Here is an 18,990-nt window from a genome sequence, read left to right as displayed (position 1 = left end):
AAATATCCACAATAATTTCTCCATGCATCCCTTCAGCTGCTAATCCACAATGCTCTATCCTCCTGAGACCCAGCAATTCATTTTTGTCCTCTGTAGGGGACATGAGTTTGAGACCTCTAAGTCAAACACAATTTATGCCACCTATTTGAGTCCCACTTTCCTGTCAAGAGGACATCCAGGGCTTTCCAGTGATGTCACATTTGTGGGGGTGTGGCCAACAGAGAACATGATCTCTCTTTTCAAAATGGCGGGAATCTCAATTTCTACATTTTATGGCAGTAGAGGAGTTAAGTGATCAATTTTTTGCAGATATCATGCTTCTGTCGATAATAATCAAATTGTTTCTTCAATATGAAAGTCTTAACTTCAATTTAGTAAGATTTCAGGAATGTACAGTAATTTCAACCCTGTCAAAACACAACTTTTGTTCAATGTCCTTTGTAGAGGACAGCGGGACTTGCTAACTGTTATTTTTATTCAATTTGCATACATCAGGAAACAGAGGGCTGAGTGAGGCAGAGAGGATTTTGATGAGGATTGTGGAAGGGAGATGTCAGGAGATGAAATGCAGGAAGGCCAGACAGAGGAGCAGGAAGGTGAAAGCTCAGAGGAGGAGGAATCAGCTGTTGAGGAGCCTGAGTCTGAGGGAGAAAGTCAGGGCACCCGCCGTGCACTATGGGTAAAGAGCAGCATGTAAGCTATGGCTATGAAATTCCTACAGAAAGGGAAATGAGAGCCTTTTTAAGTTGAATGCACATATGCACACACACACACACACACACACACACACACACACACACACACTCACACTCACACTCACACTCACACAAACTGCACACACACACTCAATTAAAAGCTTGATTTGGCAAGTTATCGACTCATATAGTTAATAACACATTTCCTAAATGTGTATTAAACTATGCCTCTCCTTTCTTTATCATGTGGAAAAAAAAGTGGAAATTATCTGTTCTAAGTGTTTGGGAAATTACAAGACATTTTACGCCAAGCAAGACCCGATGTCCTCTGTAAGGGACATTTGATAAAAAATAAATAAATAACATTTCTGATTTTTTTTTTGCTGTGATATGTTTCTTTCAACTACAATACTTGAACTATCTTAAAAAAATCGAAATATCAAAACATTTTTTCCTCTGGGTCTCAGGAGGCTATATCTATTTCTCCATTCACTTCCATGGTTAGACAAATTCGGTCCAAAAACAACATTTTTAGCAGATACATGAACACGAACAAAGTGGATTATGCAAATATAAAAGACAGCAAGTCCCAGTGCCCATTTCTGAGGAAGTTATTCTCCTATTTGAATTGGAAAGTAGATGGCAGGTAGTGTCTGCAGGAAACGTCCATATAGTAACCTTACACCAGGAAGAACTGATAGTGCTTACACAAATATTTGTAATTACATGGGAAAAAATAGGTACCAGGACTTGTTGGATTTTAAATTGGCATAATCTGCTTTGTTCACATTTGTTTATGCAGTAAAAATGTTATTTTTGGAGCTGTTTTACCATGGAAGTGAATAGAGAGATAGAAGCACACCTTCTGGACTGAAATCATGTCCAGGGAGCTATACAACACAACACTCAAACAAAGTTCTATTTTGCTGTAAATAAAAATATGACCTTATGAGCCTGCATCATAAAAATTAAACTAAATGAGAAAGACTCACTGATGAATCAGGTTGAGAAATCTGTGTGCAGATTACTGACTTCATGTTATAGGCTTTTTCAGTATTAAAGTCCAAATGGTTGGAGTCACCGAATTGTGAAGTTGTCTAGTGCAGGTTTATCTGAGGTGTTTCTTTTTCAAGGATTACATAAAGGTTAAATAAAACATTGAAAAAATATGCATTAGCTGATCAACTACAAATATCACTGCAGTGCAACTTCATGGCTTCATTCAGATTTAATTGAAAATGCAGTCTTTTCCCCTTCCCTTTCCCTGCATCCAGCTCCATTAGCCTCTTGTGTCCACTCATTTTAAACGCTGAATGTTCATATTTCTCATTTGTAGATAAAATTCAAACAAGTAAATCTGAGCGAACACAAAAATAAGAAATTTGGCGGTCTAATCGAGGCTAGCTGTGTTCATGCAGGGCCAAGGAAGAGGTGCACAGAAAGCATTTCAGCCGAAGCACTGCTTATTTTTCAAGCAGACTTGGATCAACCCGTCTCAAATTGTTTACTTCCCTGCTCTATTGAATTTGACTGATGTGACACATCCAGGGGGTCAGAAAAGGTCAAACTCTGTTCCTCTGGCATGTCAGGTTGGGTCAAACAAACCAAAGCCCTTTCACAGAGCTTCTAAATAGCCATTCATTTCAACCTGAGTCACTTTTATACATGAATAATGCCCGGTGTGTCCAATATGTATTTTTGGAATCATCACGATGGCTGGTATTTGGCTTTACTCTTCCTGCTTTCTGATGGCATTCACAGGCATCTTGTTGAGCCCTGCTGTTTGTTTTGCTCAGACACAAACCACCTCAGGCTGTAATGTGCTTAGCAGCCTCTGTCACTGACACACAGTGAGAAACTGCAGTACATGTCAGCACACAAGATAAGGGATAAGTTCAGCTACTTCAGCACTAGCTGTAATAAAAAGAAAAGACTGCAAAAAGTATTTGAAAAATCCAAGGAAACATATTTGAAACATAGTTGATAGGGGTCTTATTCACTGTGTTCTGATCTATGGTATGAAAGTAGAAAGACTAAAAGTGATTTGGTCAGTTTCAGTTGTGTTACATGTCGTGTAACTGAGTGAGTAGCCTTGGTTCCCTTGAAAAATACTGCACTTTAGTTGTACACAATACCCCTTCCTCAAATACCGTTTAAGAAGTCCCTTTTTGTGGACCTATCCTATATCTATCTTATATTAATACAGCTGACATATTCTTTCAAAAATGACACAAATTAGTATCTTGTAAAGAAAATTTTAGGCCATTCACCAGAACATTTCTTTCAAAAAGGTATTTTTCCCCCAAACAGTTCTGCAATGGGGTTTCTTAAATGGCAGTCCTCCATTTTTATTTATTTATTTATTTCTCAAATTACTCGCATGGCAGATTCACACAAGATTAGAATGACCAACAGTCATTGTGGGCATTCCTAATGGTTTAATTTTGTAGTGTGTCACACTATGGCGTTAATTACAGAAATTTGAACAAAGAGGGTGCTGTTTTACCGCGGATACGGAATCATATTAAATAAAAAGCCACAGCTTCCAGTTATCTGCAGTGTTTGCAAAAGAGAGGTGTGTGTGAGAAAGCTGCACTCCTGCAACAGGTGATTATCTCCTTATCCACACAAACAGATAGAGATACAGTAGCATGTTGCACTGTACACACACACACCCACACTCACACATCAGCACTCACACACATACATACATGCATACCAAGACCAATGGTCAGGTACAAATCCGGGTTGGAGTGCACACACACACACACACACACATCAGCACCTTTTGCATTCAATATCCCATCCCATTTTATAGGTTCACTCTGCAGTGAATGTGTTGAGTAGAATATGCTATCTGACAGCAGCGATTTTTTTAATTGATTGATTTATTGATTGGTCAAGCTATTTGCTTGACATGTATTACATCATTTACAATTAACTAATCTGTGTGTGGGATAGTTGTGCATCACTACAGCATATGGAACGTCTACATGGAAACAAGTGGAAGAACCTGCTGATCAATCCATTTTTCAGAAGGATTGCGAGAGAAATTTGACGAGAAAGCTACAGAAGGACAACTTCACTTCAGGTCAGCTGCTATTCAGAAAAAAGAAATTATTGTTTCCATTTCAGATTATTTCTTGGAAACAATCATTTCTTCTCTTTTCTCACAGCTTTAGAGACACTGGTCTTACTGCTGTCATGCCAGTAAACCTTACTGATGACTAAATTTAAATTAAAAGAAAAATACTGCTGTCTTTGGAAGACTCCAAACTCAAATTCTAGTATGTTTTTTTCATAAATATGTATGAACTTCATGTATAAATTTGATGGTTTTCTGTGCTGTTTACTCTAAATTGCATATCCCTTCGGTCCATTTAGGCCATTCAAAGCTACACCAGTGTGTGGTCTTTAATCAGGAAAAGTTTTCTGTTAATTGCGGAAAAGATGACTTTGCACAGATAGCAGATCCAACAGCAGAGGCATGTCCGTCTGATTTCAACAGACCATCAAGATGTAACATGAAGCCAATTTCACCTAAAGTGCACAGCCGCCAAAGAAGCCCCTTCCTATTGAATTACTGAGCATTCAGATTTTGTGGACACATTCATTTAAGGCATCCTTTTCATTCCTCCAGAAAATTATCAGTATCTCTTAGGAAAAAAAAAAACCCAACATTTTTAACCATATGTTATTGAAAGTTATTATTGGAAATATTATAGAAATCTCCCTTAGTCGTTTCAACAAAGTGCATGTAACTGGATACATGAAACACTCTTCCACTGCTAATCCTAAAATTCTCTTTGAAACAGTTGTAAAGGATCTGTGGGAACACAGTCTGGAACTGATATGGTCCTGAGGAACTTTGGCTTCTAATATCAGCAGCCATCACAGCCATCATGGAGGAGCTGGACGTCATGGAGGACGGAAGGAAAAGTGAGTAGAAGATGATGTTGTGCATACAGATATCAACTGATCTCTTGAGATTTTGAGTGGCACTGCAGCACCAGGAGACAAAAAGATTTTAAGATTGCAAGATTTTACCACATGAGGGTTCCCTCAGAAATCAGATTTAGATTTTTTATTTTATGTTTTTTATTCTGGTAGATGAGGTGGGTGGGATGCGGTGTGGGGAACTTCCCTAAACTGAGCAAAATTAAAGTGATGCTTAAACAATGCTTTATATTTTCTCTTTTAGGGCTACTACTACACACTGGATTAACTATCAAATTTTTCTCACAAATAATAGTTACCAACATTTTAAATATATGCGCATAGTTTTATTTTTCAAAACTTTTTTCACACTCATTCATTCATTCACATTCATGATCATTGACAACCATCCAGGCGTGTCACAGAGATTTTGGGCCCCATGAAGGGATATCACTTTGGGTCCCACCAGCTGTAATCATACATCAAGAACTTATTCAAAGCTTTAAACGCCTCTGTCTTTGCAGGTTTGTAGCTCTCTGCCTGACATTGTGCTCTGCTCACCGTCCTCAGGGATTTCTCCTGGTTCTCTGTGCTCAGTGGGACACACAGCTGCATGTGTTTGATCTGGCATCAGGCCAACAGATTTAGTACAAATAGCTTGCTAAAGGTTTACCTGGCTGTAGCCTGCTAAGTAAATTTCAGTTTGCAAAATGTAAATACTAGAATGGTTGATGTGATGGCAGTTTTAAACTAGCAAGCATTTTCCTTATGGAAATTAACAATTGGGTTTACTTCCTCAGGGATTAATAACCCACCTTTCTTTTGCAAAAGCTGTGTGACATACTGCCATGCCAAATTCATTCCTCTGTTCCCAGAGTCCTATGCAGGTTTGGAACATAAGACCAAAGCGAGAAAAACAATGTCAGAAAGCAATGATTTTATTGCTACATTGTAAGTAAAATACCGATTTGGTTATTATGGTCATCAATGACTAAATTATTGTTATATATTGTTTCAGGGCCGCTGTCAGTCATGGGCCCTTAGACTCATCCTAAGTCCCCCCCAATATGGCGCCACCGCCTGTGACCCTGTGGTGGGTCGTGACCCCGAGTTTGAGCACCGTTGACAGGTGTCAGTGGATGACAGACATTTGACCCTCATGTTGATGTCCTGTGGGAAACTTCCTATAGCTCAATTTGTCAGTTTGCTGGAGGTTAGCATGACAATTCTTAGCATAAAAAGGTTGGACTTTAAACTTTAATCATTTTTTGCTACCAGCCAAGAAGTTTGAGTTAATAAATAATAATAAAATCTGACAGATTTGTCAGTGTGCCATAGTGTGAGACAAACTCAGTGTGCACCAATGGCAGCATGACACCACCTGGGTTATTGGCTTCAATAATACCAAAAATGTATGAAATCATGATGCCAAAAGGCACTATGAATTAAAAAGACAGCAAATGTCACATAAAAGAAGGTGACAAGCACGTTGTGACAAGAGGAAAATCTATCGGGAACTTTTTAAAAAGTTTTTCTTACTATTCAGTTTGTTAGTTTGCTGTAGAAGCTGTAGTACACTTCAGTGTTTAAGACTGTGTTTTATTCTGACTGGCAACCCTTTACAAAATACATGAACACAAGGCCCTTTGGATAAAATTTGGATGGAAAAAAAAGTTTTTCTTTGGACCATTATACCTTTTCTAAATTGGACTCTTGCCTTGCCTGAGATTGCCATTTGTTTGAGAAGTGTGATGAAAACTGGAGGAAAGATAATATGAAGGAATAGAAAGAGCAGGACAAGAAAGAGTTTGTACACATCATGAGTCACACAGTCCACTTTTCTATGGGATGTCTGTTTATGCATGTACTGTATGTTAGAAACCTCCCTGCTGACCCAACAGATCTCTAAGGGCCTCAGTCCACCATGACAGAAAATTGAGTTTTGACTGACATGTGGTCAGAGAAAAAAATAGATAAACTGAGCTAATATATAGAGTTGCAGAAGGGGAGAGAGGCAGAGAAACACTACAGGCAACATTTGCGACAGATGGGCCAACTTGTCCAAGACATTTTACTACATAGAAATAACAGACAAAGAGCAGGGACAGAGGAAGACTCAGAGAGAGAGGTTTCACTGAGTGAAGCTGCACCAGGCAACTTTATAATAACTGGCAGCCTAATAGCACTTGCCCCATGCAACAGCTGATGTTAGGTCAATATTTGGCAATGCTAACTAGCTCGTTCACATAGAACAGAGGTTCCCAAACTTTTCAGACCATGAACCACTATGTACCAAGCCAGATTATCCAAAGTACCACCCAAATTGGTCATTACTAGCTTATGCTGTGTCACACATGATGTCAAATTACCCTACGTAGCTAAAAAATGCAAATTTTATTTCTAAAATATTTAAATCCCTAAGAACTACTTTTTTACAACTGTTGTCTGTAATAAAATGAAATTAAATGACAATTTCTTGGTTTTAAGTTAAGGAGGGTGGTTGGAGTGCAATTGTTAGGCCTTTCAGAAAGTCTCTTGTGGACCATTAGGTGGAGCCTCATGTGCCACCAGTGCAACACAAACCAGTTTGGTAACCACTGGTGTAGAAAATTAGCAGTCATAAGTACAACTTTGTTTCAAATTTGTGTGTTTAACAGTTTACCAACAGATTTCCAGGCAGTGTCCATCAGTGCTCAGCAATTAACTGAAATATTATCAAAAGCACAATATGGCCAAGTGCAATATCTAAATCACAGTAGCTGCATTTTTTTTTTTTTGTTTGTTTGTTTGTTTTGTTTTGTCTTGATTTGTTTTGTTTTGTTTTGTTTTTGTTGTTGTTCATTTGTTTGTTTTTTGGCCAATGTAAAATGCATTGCAAAACATAAATAAAATAACATTGTGCTACAAAGATGACCTGGCTTCAAATTGTATTTTCCAGATGTAGGAAAACTTTGTTTTCTGTATTTGTTTGATACTGATCCAAAATCACACCGTCAACATTTAAGTAGCTTTTTCAGTGAAAAATTATAATGTAAAAAATTTGCATTCCTACTAATATCATGAATTTTATCACAATCGCTGTACCTGTATAATTAATTGCATATGCATATTGCATATGTTTTTTTTTTTTTTTACCACATCATTCAGCCTAGTGAGCTTATCCATCCCCTGAAACAGATTTGAATCTACAGTAATTATCTTTACAGAATTAGAGCTAATATCTCCATTAGAGGGGAGGAGACATGGTTCTGTGTCTATAGCCCGACTTTGTGATTTCAGCTGATAAGATAGGTGTATTTATACATGAAGATCCCGCCCTCTGCAGCTTTAACATATTGATTCAAGGTTGATTCAGTTTGCTGTCAGGAAATTGTTTGCATTTGCATGTGGAGGATTTGAAAAAATAAAGGTGAGCTGCGTCTGCCCTCTTCTAAGTCTGGAAATGAAAAATTGTGATTAAAGTAACAGACAGGTGAAAGAGGAGTTAGATGAGTGGAAAGGGGGAGAGACAGGTCAAGAAATGTAAGTTATATATATGCTTGAAACACAACCTTGAGTTTGAGTGACAGCCTGGATTCACACTGAGATTAAAACATATCAGCTTGACATCTTGAAGATTAGAAAGAGATAGAAACCACATGCTTATAATATACCTACCTTGACAACATATGTGTAGAGAGAGAGAGAGAGAGAGGGGTAGAGAGAGAAAACAGGGCAAAGAGAGCGAGAGGAGAGACAGCCAACATGTGAGACAGACCAATAAAGGGAGAAGTAGATGGAGAAGTAGATCGAGGTGGCGGGACCGACAGAGCCTGTGGTCGGTGGATGGTTTAGGTTTTGACTGATGGCTGGAGCTCATACTGAGATGAGGACACAGCACTTCTTGTTAGTCGTTTCAGATTGGAACCAGATGGTGACTCTGCTACTGTTAGCACTTTCACTGCCTGGCTGCCTGTTTTACTGACTGTCCACCTACCTGCCTCCTCACAGACTCACTCACTATGTGCAGCCTGTCCAACTGTTTGACTATTCAACTGTTTTTACTTGTCTTGAGACACCAAATGAAGGCCAGAGGTCCGGAAACATGTCCATCACGATTTATTAAACTCTACCTTTCAGAATACAAATCTCTAAGAACGATCTGTCTCTCAATATTGAATTACTTTAATCCTGGATAATGCAGCAACAGCAGTGCAGTCTGAGTACAGTAAACATTGTTTTGTCTTTCCTGAGTCTGGCTGTCTGGCTGTCTGGCTGCTCCCTTATCTGTCTTTCTGCCTGCCTGCAAGTTTGTCTGCCTGCCGAGCATCACCTCCAGGCAACCAGTGTGAACCCAGTGCTGCCTTGCCTCTCTCTCTCTCTCACTCTCTCTCTCTCTCTCACTTCTATTTTTAGACAAGCTTCAGAATACCAGCACCACCTCTGATCCCTCTAACTTTGATCATTATTAGAGGTAGACGACTCACAGCTACTCACTGACAGGACACTTTACTCAAATAGGTTTATGTTCCCTCTCATTAAATTAATATCGTTTCATCTCTGTAGACACAATCATTTGTGCAAACTACCAAGAAGTCAAAAAATCATTCTCCACTGCACAGCAGCCAAACACCTAAACCATTCTGAGTCACAAGAAAAGACGTCTATAGGTTTTCAAACAATTCACATGTGTCCTGAAGTCCCTGCAAAGCTCATACTCAAAAGTAATACACAAAATAAAAACACATACTGACATAATAACATGAAGCAATTCAGAGCTGGAGGGGTTTTTTTTAAGTAAGTTGTAGTAAGTCGTCTAATTCCAGACAAGTGAAGGTGAACCATTTTTGCTAGGTGTCAAACTTACACATTTTTGAGGAAACCCCTTTAAAGGTTAAATATGGGAACACAGAGGCAAAGTGCATTGGCTGTTGGGTGGTAGTAATATGCAGTTACCACCACAGTATTAGGCACTGTAATAATTTGTCTCTGTCAACTTCAGTCATCCTGATGTGGATTAGTCAAAGCACTGATAGTGGCCTGTTGCAGTTCCATCTCTGAATTTAGTTGACTTTAAATATATAAGATATATATATATAAGATATTTTAGTAGTCATGAACAATGTTTTATCCAATTTCATTTTGATTTTCTTTGATTTTTGTTTGATTTTTTATTCTATTAATAACAACTTTCTTTAGACCACTTGTTCAAGACTGGGACAAGATACAGGGATACAGGGATCTACATCCTCCACAGCTCATCTACCAGTTACAGTTGGAAACTCCTCATCCCACACACACACACACACACACACACACACACACACACACACACACACACACACACACACATTTCCCTTTATATTATCTCAGTTTCTAAATAGCGCGTTTCCCACTTTGCATTCCGTCCTGTCAGCATCATCAAGGCTGCAGCCAGGAGACTCCCAGACGGATGCGGCTCACCTGTACCCCCCTCCTCCATCCCCTGACCCGGTCAGCCCACTGACTCACCTGGGGACGCTGCTGGCTGGACACGACGCAGCGAGGACCGGCGGATGGGACAGGTAAGAGGCAAAGCAAGCTGAGCACTCGACCTCTGTGACAACACGCACAGTTCCTGCGCACCGCGCTAACACACGCAATGTCCCGGGTAGACGGAAAGGTGAGATCTCGGTTTGTTGTAGATCCCAAACTCTCTCCCCAAAAAAGCCTTCACTACGTCGTGAGGAATGAGCGCTTGGACGTGAAAATGCGTGAAGGTCGTGAGATCGATCTGCCTTTCTGGCTCCGTGACTCTTCTGCGGGTTGTTCACTGGTGGAATGAGCCTGTGGAGGGATGGTGTGTAGGTATTAACATACCAGGAGGAGAGGGTTTTGGGAACAGGCAGACCCCACCCCCCAGTCCCGCTTGGAAATCCAAACAGTGGGGAGCGAGAAAGCAAATTTCTGTAGGAAGCTTGGAGAGGTTTGGGGTTTGGAGAGGTTTAGTGGCCATGACGCATGGAGCGCAGCGTGGCGCACGGGTTGAGTTGGCGAACTAATTCAGTCTGGAAATATTTAAAATCCAGTTGTCTAAATTCAAGGCCCCAAAATATTACTTGCATTAACATTGGATGCTTAAATATGATTTAAATTGTTTCTTTTTCTGGGTGTGTTTTACCTTTTTTTACCTTTTATACTCATTTAGGGCGATCCCAGGCATCAGGCTTACTGTGGATAGAAATTTTATTCAAATGACATGACAAGGCCTTAAAATTTACTAAATTTAACTTTAAATTTATGTTACACTCATCATGTACCACATTGTGGGAATAATAGGAAAGCCTTATTCTTACTGTCATGAGCCAATCCTCTGAAGCAGGGATTTCAAACTTAATGTTCTTTCTGTTCAAGTTGACTCTCAATTAGAGGATCCCTGTTTGAAGTGATTTTGCCCAACAGACATCAAGGGATATTTTGGTTTGTGTTCAGTTGGAAATGTTTGTGAAAGGCTACTGCATTCAGGTGCCTCTCACAAGCATTTAAACACAAGAAATCTGATCCAGCATCACTGATTGGACCTTAAAATACATAGTTTTAAAAATCATAGTTTTCTTGTGGGGGAAATTCTGCATTTCCCCTTCTTGCCTGATACTTCATCTCAAAAGCTGGATATATCCCTTGCAGCATAATTAAGTTTCCTTTGTGTATGAATGTATATGTATCTTCACACTCACTTGTGCACATGTGTGTGTTCTGAAGTATCTGAAGTGATCATAATACATTCATACAGTGGTAATTTTCCAGATGTGTCTTTCCCTTGGCAGTGCTCTTGACTAAGCTCATCAGTGACCTGATTTAGCTGGAAGAAAACACACAGTGAATTTATCCAAATCCTCTTCCCTTTAAATGAGTCAGAATTCAAAATAGGTATAGTACCTGCCTCATTTCACCAAGACAAAAAAAAAAAAAAAAATGCAGTATCATATTTGTTGGTGACAGCTCATTGCTGATTTTTTTTCTACATTTCACTTCTCAGAAATCATCTGCCAGTCAAACAGTGTCCAGCACTCTGACAGTTTTTCCTTGGATTTTCTGCTGATTGGAGTTTGAGTTTCTGTCACTGACACTCTTTTCTCCATCTGTTCAGTCATGGTGGCTATCGCTGCTCGTGCTGACTACCCAGTTCTTCTTGTATTTATTCCAAACTGCTGTAGCTGTAGCCTTGTTGACCCCAACAGCTTGGAACAGCTAAAAGCTGTCTCTGCTTAGTCTGAACAGGTGATTCATTTGGCAATATTCAAAGTTTGAGTGCTGTGTTTGTTTAAATTCACAATATTTCTCACCTGCAAATCAAATGAATGCTCATTGCCCCTCAACCTGCTTCACCATCAGCTACAATCATGATCATGATATAATAATTTCAGATCAGTGATATCCAGAAAGTGCCATCTGTCATGACCACAGTCCCCTCAGTCGCTGCATAATAAAAGTTTCTAGCGTCTGGAGTTGCTGTCTGGAGTTGCAGCTGCTTCAAGAAAAGTAAAACACTTCACTTCCTGTGTGTCAGAATGGTTTCTCTCGGAAAGGCCAACCAGACACAAAGTGCAGTAAAGCAAATGTAAAAACTTTAATGAACTGGATGTTGAGTCACAGTTGTGTCACCAAAGAGCAGCAACGATGCCATTTATTCGTATGAACTTCCCATAGATTTTAATTTAAATGAGCCTGGATTGTATGTTGAGACACGTTTTTTTTTGTTTTTTTTTTTCTACACATGTGCTGGCTTGGCTCTACTTGGTTTGACTTGGTGTGTCAGCCCAGACCGGTTGGGATTTGCGTTTCCATGACAACAGTGAGGCGAAGCCCCACCTGTCAACTGAGAGCATGTTGACTAGTATTTCCTCTTTTCTCCACCAATCCCCATATGAGTGTTTTATTTTCTAAAAATCAACATGACCAATTTGAAATGGCTCTTTCATATGAACAATACTAGTGTAATTTAGAGATTTGCTGAAAAAAAAAATTTTTTTTTAGATTGTTAGATTATCAACTATGGTACAACTTTCATGAATCTTGCTACAGGGACGTCCTGGCTGTAAGCAGCTCTGTTTCAGAGCTGTTCAATTTCTCTGTGACCAATGAATGATGACAAAACCCTCTGATGTCCCTGCAGCCCGCTGGAGGCCCTCCTCTGGAGGTGGTCCATCTGATATGTAGCTCAGTACAACTCGGCACATTTAACTGGTGACAGAAACAGAAATCATCGCAGCATGGCTCAACTTGGCATAGCCAAAAGTGCCATTAGAAAAACACCAAAAAATTTACTTAATTTGGCTTTAAGGCTGCTAAAGGTTTCAGAAAAACACAGCTTTCCTGTCTTGCATTTTTATAGCCCTTACACCTGTTGTGAGTCATGTGGCTGAACAACAAGCCTAATGATAATTGCAGCACACTAATTACAAGTTGAAACCACTGCCATGAGAGCAGCTCCTGGCCCAGAAGTTGTACTTTTGGAGGTGAAAGTGGATTCCTCTCCATTCAACCCAACCCAGCCCCTCTCTCTTTCTCTCTCTCCTCCCATCTTCAGAAGACCCCCCCACCCCCAATTCCTCAGTCCATTCTGTGTCCCCGGTGTGAAATACCAGAGGGTCTGAGCTGCTGACACACTGACCCTTAACCTTTGGAGAGGGGAAGGTCTAATTTAGACTATTGCTGGCACCCTGGTGACTGACCACACAAACACACACATACACACACACACACAGGTACGCCTATACATACATGTGTGCTCACATATGCAATCAGAGGTGTACAATGACACATATGCAGAGGGAGGAGCTTACATACATACAGAGGCAGACACACACATACACAAGACGCACACATGCACGCATACACATTTACAGACACGCACACATAAAGCACACATGCACGCATGCATGCACGCAGTCACACACATAAGCACACACACGCACAGTCAGCCAAGTGTGAACCCTGAACTGTGAACTGTGCAGAGTCTTACTGGGTCAGTGGGATCCCCCTCATCTGAACAAAACATGCAGTATACCAGCTAACCAAGCAGGTCTTCCTCCCTTACAAGGAGCAGCCTGCCTACCTCAGGATATATAAGGTCATTGTATAACAGGAAGGCTCTATAGGCCTCAGAAACCAGGCATTACTTTGAGGAAAAACCTTTGCCCAAATACGGAATTTCAAATCCTATGTATTTTCTCTTATGGGAACATTTTCACAACATCATCCCTGTCAGAGGGACTTTTTTTTTATTTTTATCTGCACGTTTCTCTTTATACACAAAATTTTCCACCCAAAATTTGCTTTAAAAAAGTTAACACTGCAGCTCCTATTAAATATATAGCTGGCCGTTATTTTTGTAGTGTCGCCCCAGAAGTTTATGACAAGGATCATTCTGAGCCTGGTTAGCTTGGTACTATCTCCATTTCTTTGGCCAATCTGTTCTCTTTGTTCATGGATAACAACAAAGGTATTAGGACGAGAGAGAATGAGTGTGTGATGGGAGACACGAGCATTCTTGGGCCCCGTCTCAGGTTGCTCAATTCCAAGGCAGCATATCTCAAAACCTACTGGGTGGATTGCCATGATTTGATGAGCACATCCATGCTACCCAGAGGATGGACCCTGTCAACTTTGGTGACCTCATGACATTTCCTCTTGCTCCACCCTCAGGCACAAAACCCATTCCTATATTACTTGCATTTTCCTGATATGCACCAAGCCAGCTTGTATGATCTCAGTATCACAGCACCGCAGCTTAAAAAATCATAGACACACAGCTAACAGTGTACATAACAGGGATACTGGACCAAGAGCTTATATGCCAAAAAGTAAGTATATTACATTAGTTGCCCATGCATACCATAAGCCATAGATACATTTAGTTTTAGTCCTTCTTATGTCTGTTAACATTGTGACATTATTTCTGGCCATCTTAATGTCTTTTGACAGCTGCAGCCAAATATTGTGACAGGCCATTAGAAATACTAAACACATTTGTTTTGCCAGAAATCTATCAGCCAAGTCCAGTCCACCTAAAAGGCAGAGACTGGACACAAATTGGAGACATTTCTTAATAGGAATGAGTAGGGGAAGAGCGTGGACCCTGTTGATTTGTTTTTGTCCACTTAGTTGTGTTGTGACTGAAACAACAACCAGAATGTGTGACCGTGAGTTTTGGGTCGTCCTTGTTAAAGCCAGCGCCCCACTGCTTTAAAGACTCATCATGCTCTTCTTTCCCTGTCACTCAGACACACACACACACACACACACACACACACACACACACACACACACACACACACACACACACACACACAGAAAACATGGAAGCACAATCCGTGGGAAACTGGCTGCTCCACAGTGCCAAGATTCAGTGATGCTTGATCGACAAATAAAGAAGAGAAGTTCTATTAATGCCCATATTTCTACAGTTATGCCCTTTATTAGTGTCCCTGATAAATGGCATAACTGTAAAACTAGATAAGAATAGAAGAGAAAATGTGTACATTCCAATAGTTTTGATTATTGTTTCATCTCCTGTATTACTTAATTCTGCTGTTGATATCCCTAAATGTGCTTTGTTTCAAACCCTATAATTTGTAAAGCCCTTCGGTACAAACTTGTCTTGTGTTTTGTTTTAAAATGCTGCATAAACAATTGAAATGACAAAATTACAGCACAGTACATTATAGTACAAGAGACATTGCATGTGGGGGTTTTGAACTCACAAGCTGGGTTCGAGGTCATTTGTGGACAGGGCCACACACAAATCTCCTCCATCTCTGTTCTCTTCCCTCCTTCCTTTCCTCCCTTCCTCCCTCCTTCCCTCACGTGTCAACAGCCTTCATTATGAGTAGCATTCCACAGCCCAGGCCCTGGGGTAATAACCCTGTGTCTGGCTACTCATTACAACATTATTGGAGAGAGAAAACACAGCTAATGTGACAGCTGCTATTGTTAACTGAGCTACACAGGGCCGCTCAGTCCGTTATGGTGGCTGTTCTCTCAGCGACTTACCTGCTACTCAGCTGAACATTTGAAACCTGATCAAAAGGAATCATTTTGCAAATGGTTATGCTTGGATGTGATCACTAACTTAATAAGCAATAGTTAAGTCTTTGCACAAATAGAATGAGAATGAATGATTTGCTCCTTTGTTTGAGGCAAAAAATATCCAAAGCAGCAAATTCTTGACACATGCATGTGTAGAAAATGGAATTCCAATTGTCATATAGTCATTACTGAATTTTCATTCCCAAGGCTTCAGACCTGTTTTGTGATCTGTCTGTCAGCGGTTCACCTGCTCCTTATTATTCCAGGAACAAAATCATCTGGAGTCTAGCAAGACCGAATGAGAATTTGCTGCTCTTTTAGCAATCACATGAAATTGCAAATCCCCAAATGCAAAAATTGAAAGATGAATGATGGTTTTGTTTATTATTTTTTTAAGTCCATGTCCACACAGCATCCAGCCTGGATATGAGTGATTCCAGTTTTGTGGTCACAGCTCTCGCTCAGTTGTGGACATCGCTGAGCTGCTGTTCGCACGGCTCCAGGGGTCTTTTGGGCCGTTGCTCGGGCTTTGTTCTGTCAGTGGCTTACCTGCTGTTCACTTTGCACTTGTCGAAAAGCAAAATGTCTGAAATTTAATGACAAGGAATGAGACACTGAAGACCTTTTGTTGTGGATTTGAATGAAATAAGCAAGCAAATGAGGGAAGAGTAATTCAATAAATCAGTGAACAAATGATCGGACTGGCAGATTGCCAGTAAAAGAAAGAAAGAAAGAAAGAAAGAAAGAATGGATCTACCACATTTTCAGCTCTTGCCTGCAATCAAATCATAGCCATTATGTGACAACCTGTTACTTACATTATTATTATTATTATTATTATTATCATCATCATTATTTAAGGGTAAATAAATATATAAATAGCAAACAATACAGTAACGATTACTTATCCGTAATAATGAGGCAACAGGGGTAAATAATCAAATCAAGCAAATCAGTAAATAAGTTGGATGAGAAGAAAGGTTGAGGGCAGAGAGAAGGAGCAAAGAAAGAAAGAAAGAAAGAAAGAAAGAAAGAAAGAAAGAAGGAAGGAAAGAATGACAGGTAGAAAGGAAAGGAAAAAACACGTGATATGAAAAGTAATGCTAAAGTCTCATTTATTTGGCTGAATGTTTTTTTTTTTTTTCTGACTGAAATATCATGATGTTCAAACTATTCTGATGAATAACACTATTTATTTAACCTTTTTTTTTTTTTTTTTTTTTTTTTTTTTTTTGTTAGTTTGTTTTCTGTAAGTGTATGTGGAATGATTTGATCATTTCAGTTCTTCGTCTGTATTCCAGCACAAAGCCCTGACTGTGTAAAGTATTTTCTACTTTGTGACTGACAGCGTTCTTGTCCAATCAGGAGGCTGGACCCAGGGGGGCAGGGCTGCCGGTTACCAGGCACCACCAGGGAACCAGGGAGACAGCCTCACCCAGACCAGAGCGTCACCATCCTGCATGCCAAGGTCGCTCAGAAGTCTTACGGCAATGAGAAACGGTATGACGATGTTGCTTAAGAGCAGCACCTTCACTTCAAGCTGCTCTGGCTCTGATCCTTGCAGTTCTTACTAGAGGTTATGATTAGACTGACTAACACTAGTATCTCAGGCTGGAATTGGCCGACTATTTATAAAATATTTGATACTGGCCAGTCATTGTCATCCAGCTCTGATGTGATGGGGTTTCTCCAGTAACACAGCTACATGGAACAGCAGAAAATGATATTGGTTTTCCATTTGTTTTATGCACATTTTCTGGCTTTAATTGTTCAGTAATATTTTAGTTATTAGTTTAGTTAATTTTAAGTTAATTCCCTTTTAGTAATCCTTAATAAACTACTTTATCCCAATGTTTCCCCCATCACTGAACAGATGCTGTGGGTCACCTTGCTTTAAAGAGCAGCTAATTCTAAAGGAATTTTGCCAATTTGAATTTCAGGAATGCTCAGGAGTCAATGTCAGGAATTTCACTGAATGTTGTTTCTGAGACTTTTCCACCTGGCCAAAAATGAAATTCTGGGAGGAAATACTCAGTACTTACAATTTCTTGGCATAAAAATGGAAAAATCAAAAGACTGAATACCCGTTCCATCCACTCCAATCATGTGGTTTAAATTCATGACTGTGCACATGACCATCAGGTTCTTCTGCCCTCCACCCTGTGTTTACATCAGTGGTCATGGATGGAGAGTCATGCAGGACCATCTGAAAGGTATGAACCTCAGAAGACTGATATTTTACCTGATATTTTAGAGGAAAATGTTTATTGAATACAGCTAATTGACAGTGAATTTGGTATTCTCTATCCTGCATGACTTCCTCCTTCCCTACCTTCCCTGGCTGCAGCGGCCGGTTATGGAGACGCGGTGTATCGAGTGTGTGGTTACATGTGTCTGGACAGCTCCTGTCAGTCGCAGACAGACACATTCAAACTGGTCTTCGATGAACAGCCAAACTCCAGGGTGAGTGTACAGTGTGTGTAATAATAATTTACAGTGTTAGCAATCAGCTTGAAACTGGCCATCAGTGAATGGAGTGGAGAATTCATTCTTTTACAGCAAAACTGCTTTACCATTATCTCTCAAATACATAACCGACAAGTAACGACAAGTAAGTAAGTAATATGAGGAGACACAGTTTCACAAATTTAAGGTAAAACTATTGCTAGGTCAGTGCTTAGAGCCTGCTGTAACAACGCAGTGCCACAGGACTTTTGCTCCCAAAGTGTAGCAGTCCTTCCAGTGAGCGAGTGTGAACAATAACAGGACCCTGATTCTGTTAGATCAGTAATGTATTAATGTAAGGTAATGCCTGTGTTTGTCTGCTATTCATGTCCAAATGGCTGCTGAGAAAAAGAACTATTTGCACCCTGTTATTACACCAACTCAGAATCAACATATTTGCACTTCTTAGCAGTGGCCTAAGTGAAATCTGATATTAGTAATCAATATTCCACAAAGATCTTGTACCTTCTGCACTTCCTGTATCACTCCGCTAGAGGAGCAGTAGCCACCACACAGACAGAAGTCGATTGCTTCAGTTTGCTATCATTTGTTTTCTTCATTAAACACATGTACACATGTTGGAGGACAAAAAAAAAAAAAACAACAAAAAAAACAACCTTCTCCAGAGTACGAAAAGACAGCTGGCTAACCCTTTAAGCAGTGGATTATTTTAAGTTAAACATCTGATGACTGTCTATTAGTTGTATCAGAACCACCACAGTTCACAACGATGTAAATTGTACCAGATGTAACCTGCTTGGCCTCTAAAAGCTTCAGTGGGGTGTGTGTGGGACCCAGCAGTTGT

General features: G+C 40.0%; 2 protein-coding genes across 2 annotated transcripts in view; one reads left to right on the top strand and one right to left on the bottom strand.

The window, feature by feature from the left end:
• The window catches only part of matn4 (matrilin 4), a 34,556-nt gene extending 24,337 nt beyond the window's left edge, over positions 1-10,219 (bottom strand). Inside the window, exon 1 of the mRNA XM_030051686.1 lies at positions 10,122-10,219. The gene's annotated coding sequence lies outside the window, so the exon portion shown is untranslated. The remainder of the gene's footprint in view (positions 1-10,121) is intronic.
• Positions 4,598-18,990, top strand: part of rbpjl (recombination signal binding protein for immunoglobulin kappa J region-like) — a 34,690-nt gene continuing 20,297 nt past the window's right edge. Inside the window, exons 1-5 of the mRNA XM_030051526.1 lie at positions 4,598-4,634; positions 10,027-10,174; positions 17,046-17,180; positions 17,823-17,893; positions 18,028-18,149. Of these exons, the coding sequence (XP_029907386.1) occupies positions 4,598-4,634; positions 10,027-10,174; positions 17,046-17,180; positions 17,823-17,893; positions 18,028-18,149 (513 nt within the window). The remainder of the gene's footprint in view (positions 4,635-10,026; positions 10,175-17,045; positions 17,181-17,822; positions 17,894-18,027; positions 18,150-18,990) is intronic.

Source organism: Myripristis murdjan, chromosome 5 (assembly GCF_902150065.1).
Source record: "Myripristis murdjan chromosome 5, fMyrMur1.1, whole genome shotgun sequence".
NCBI classification, from domain to species: Eukaryota; Metazoa; Chordata; class Actinopteri; order Holocentriformes; family Holocentridae; genus Myripristis; species Myripristis murdjan.
This window is presented reverse-complemented; position numbering and strand designations above follow the sequence as displayed.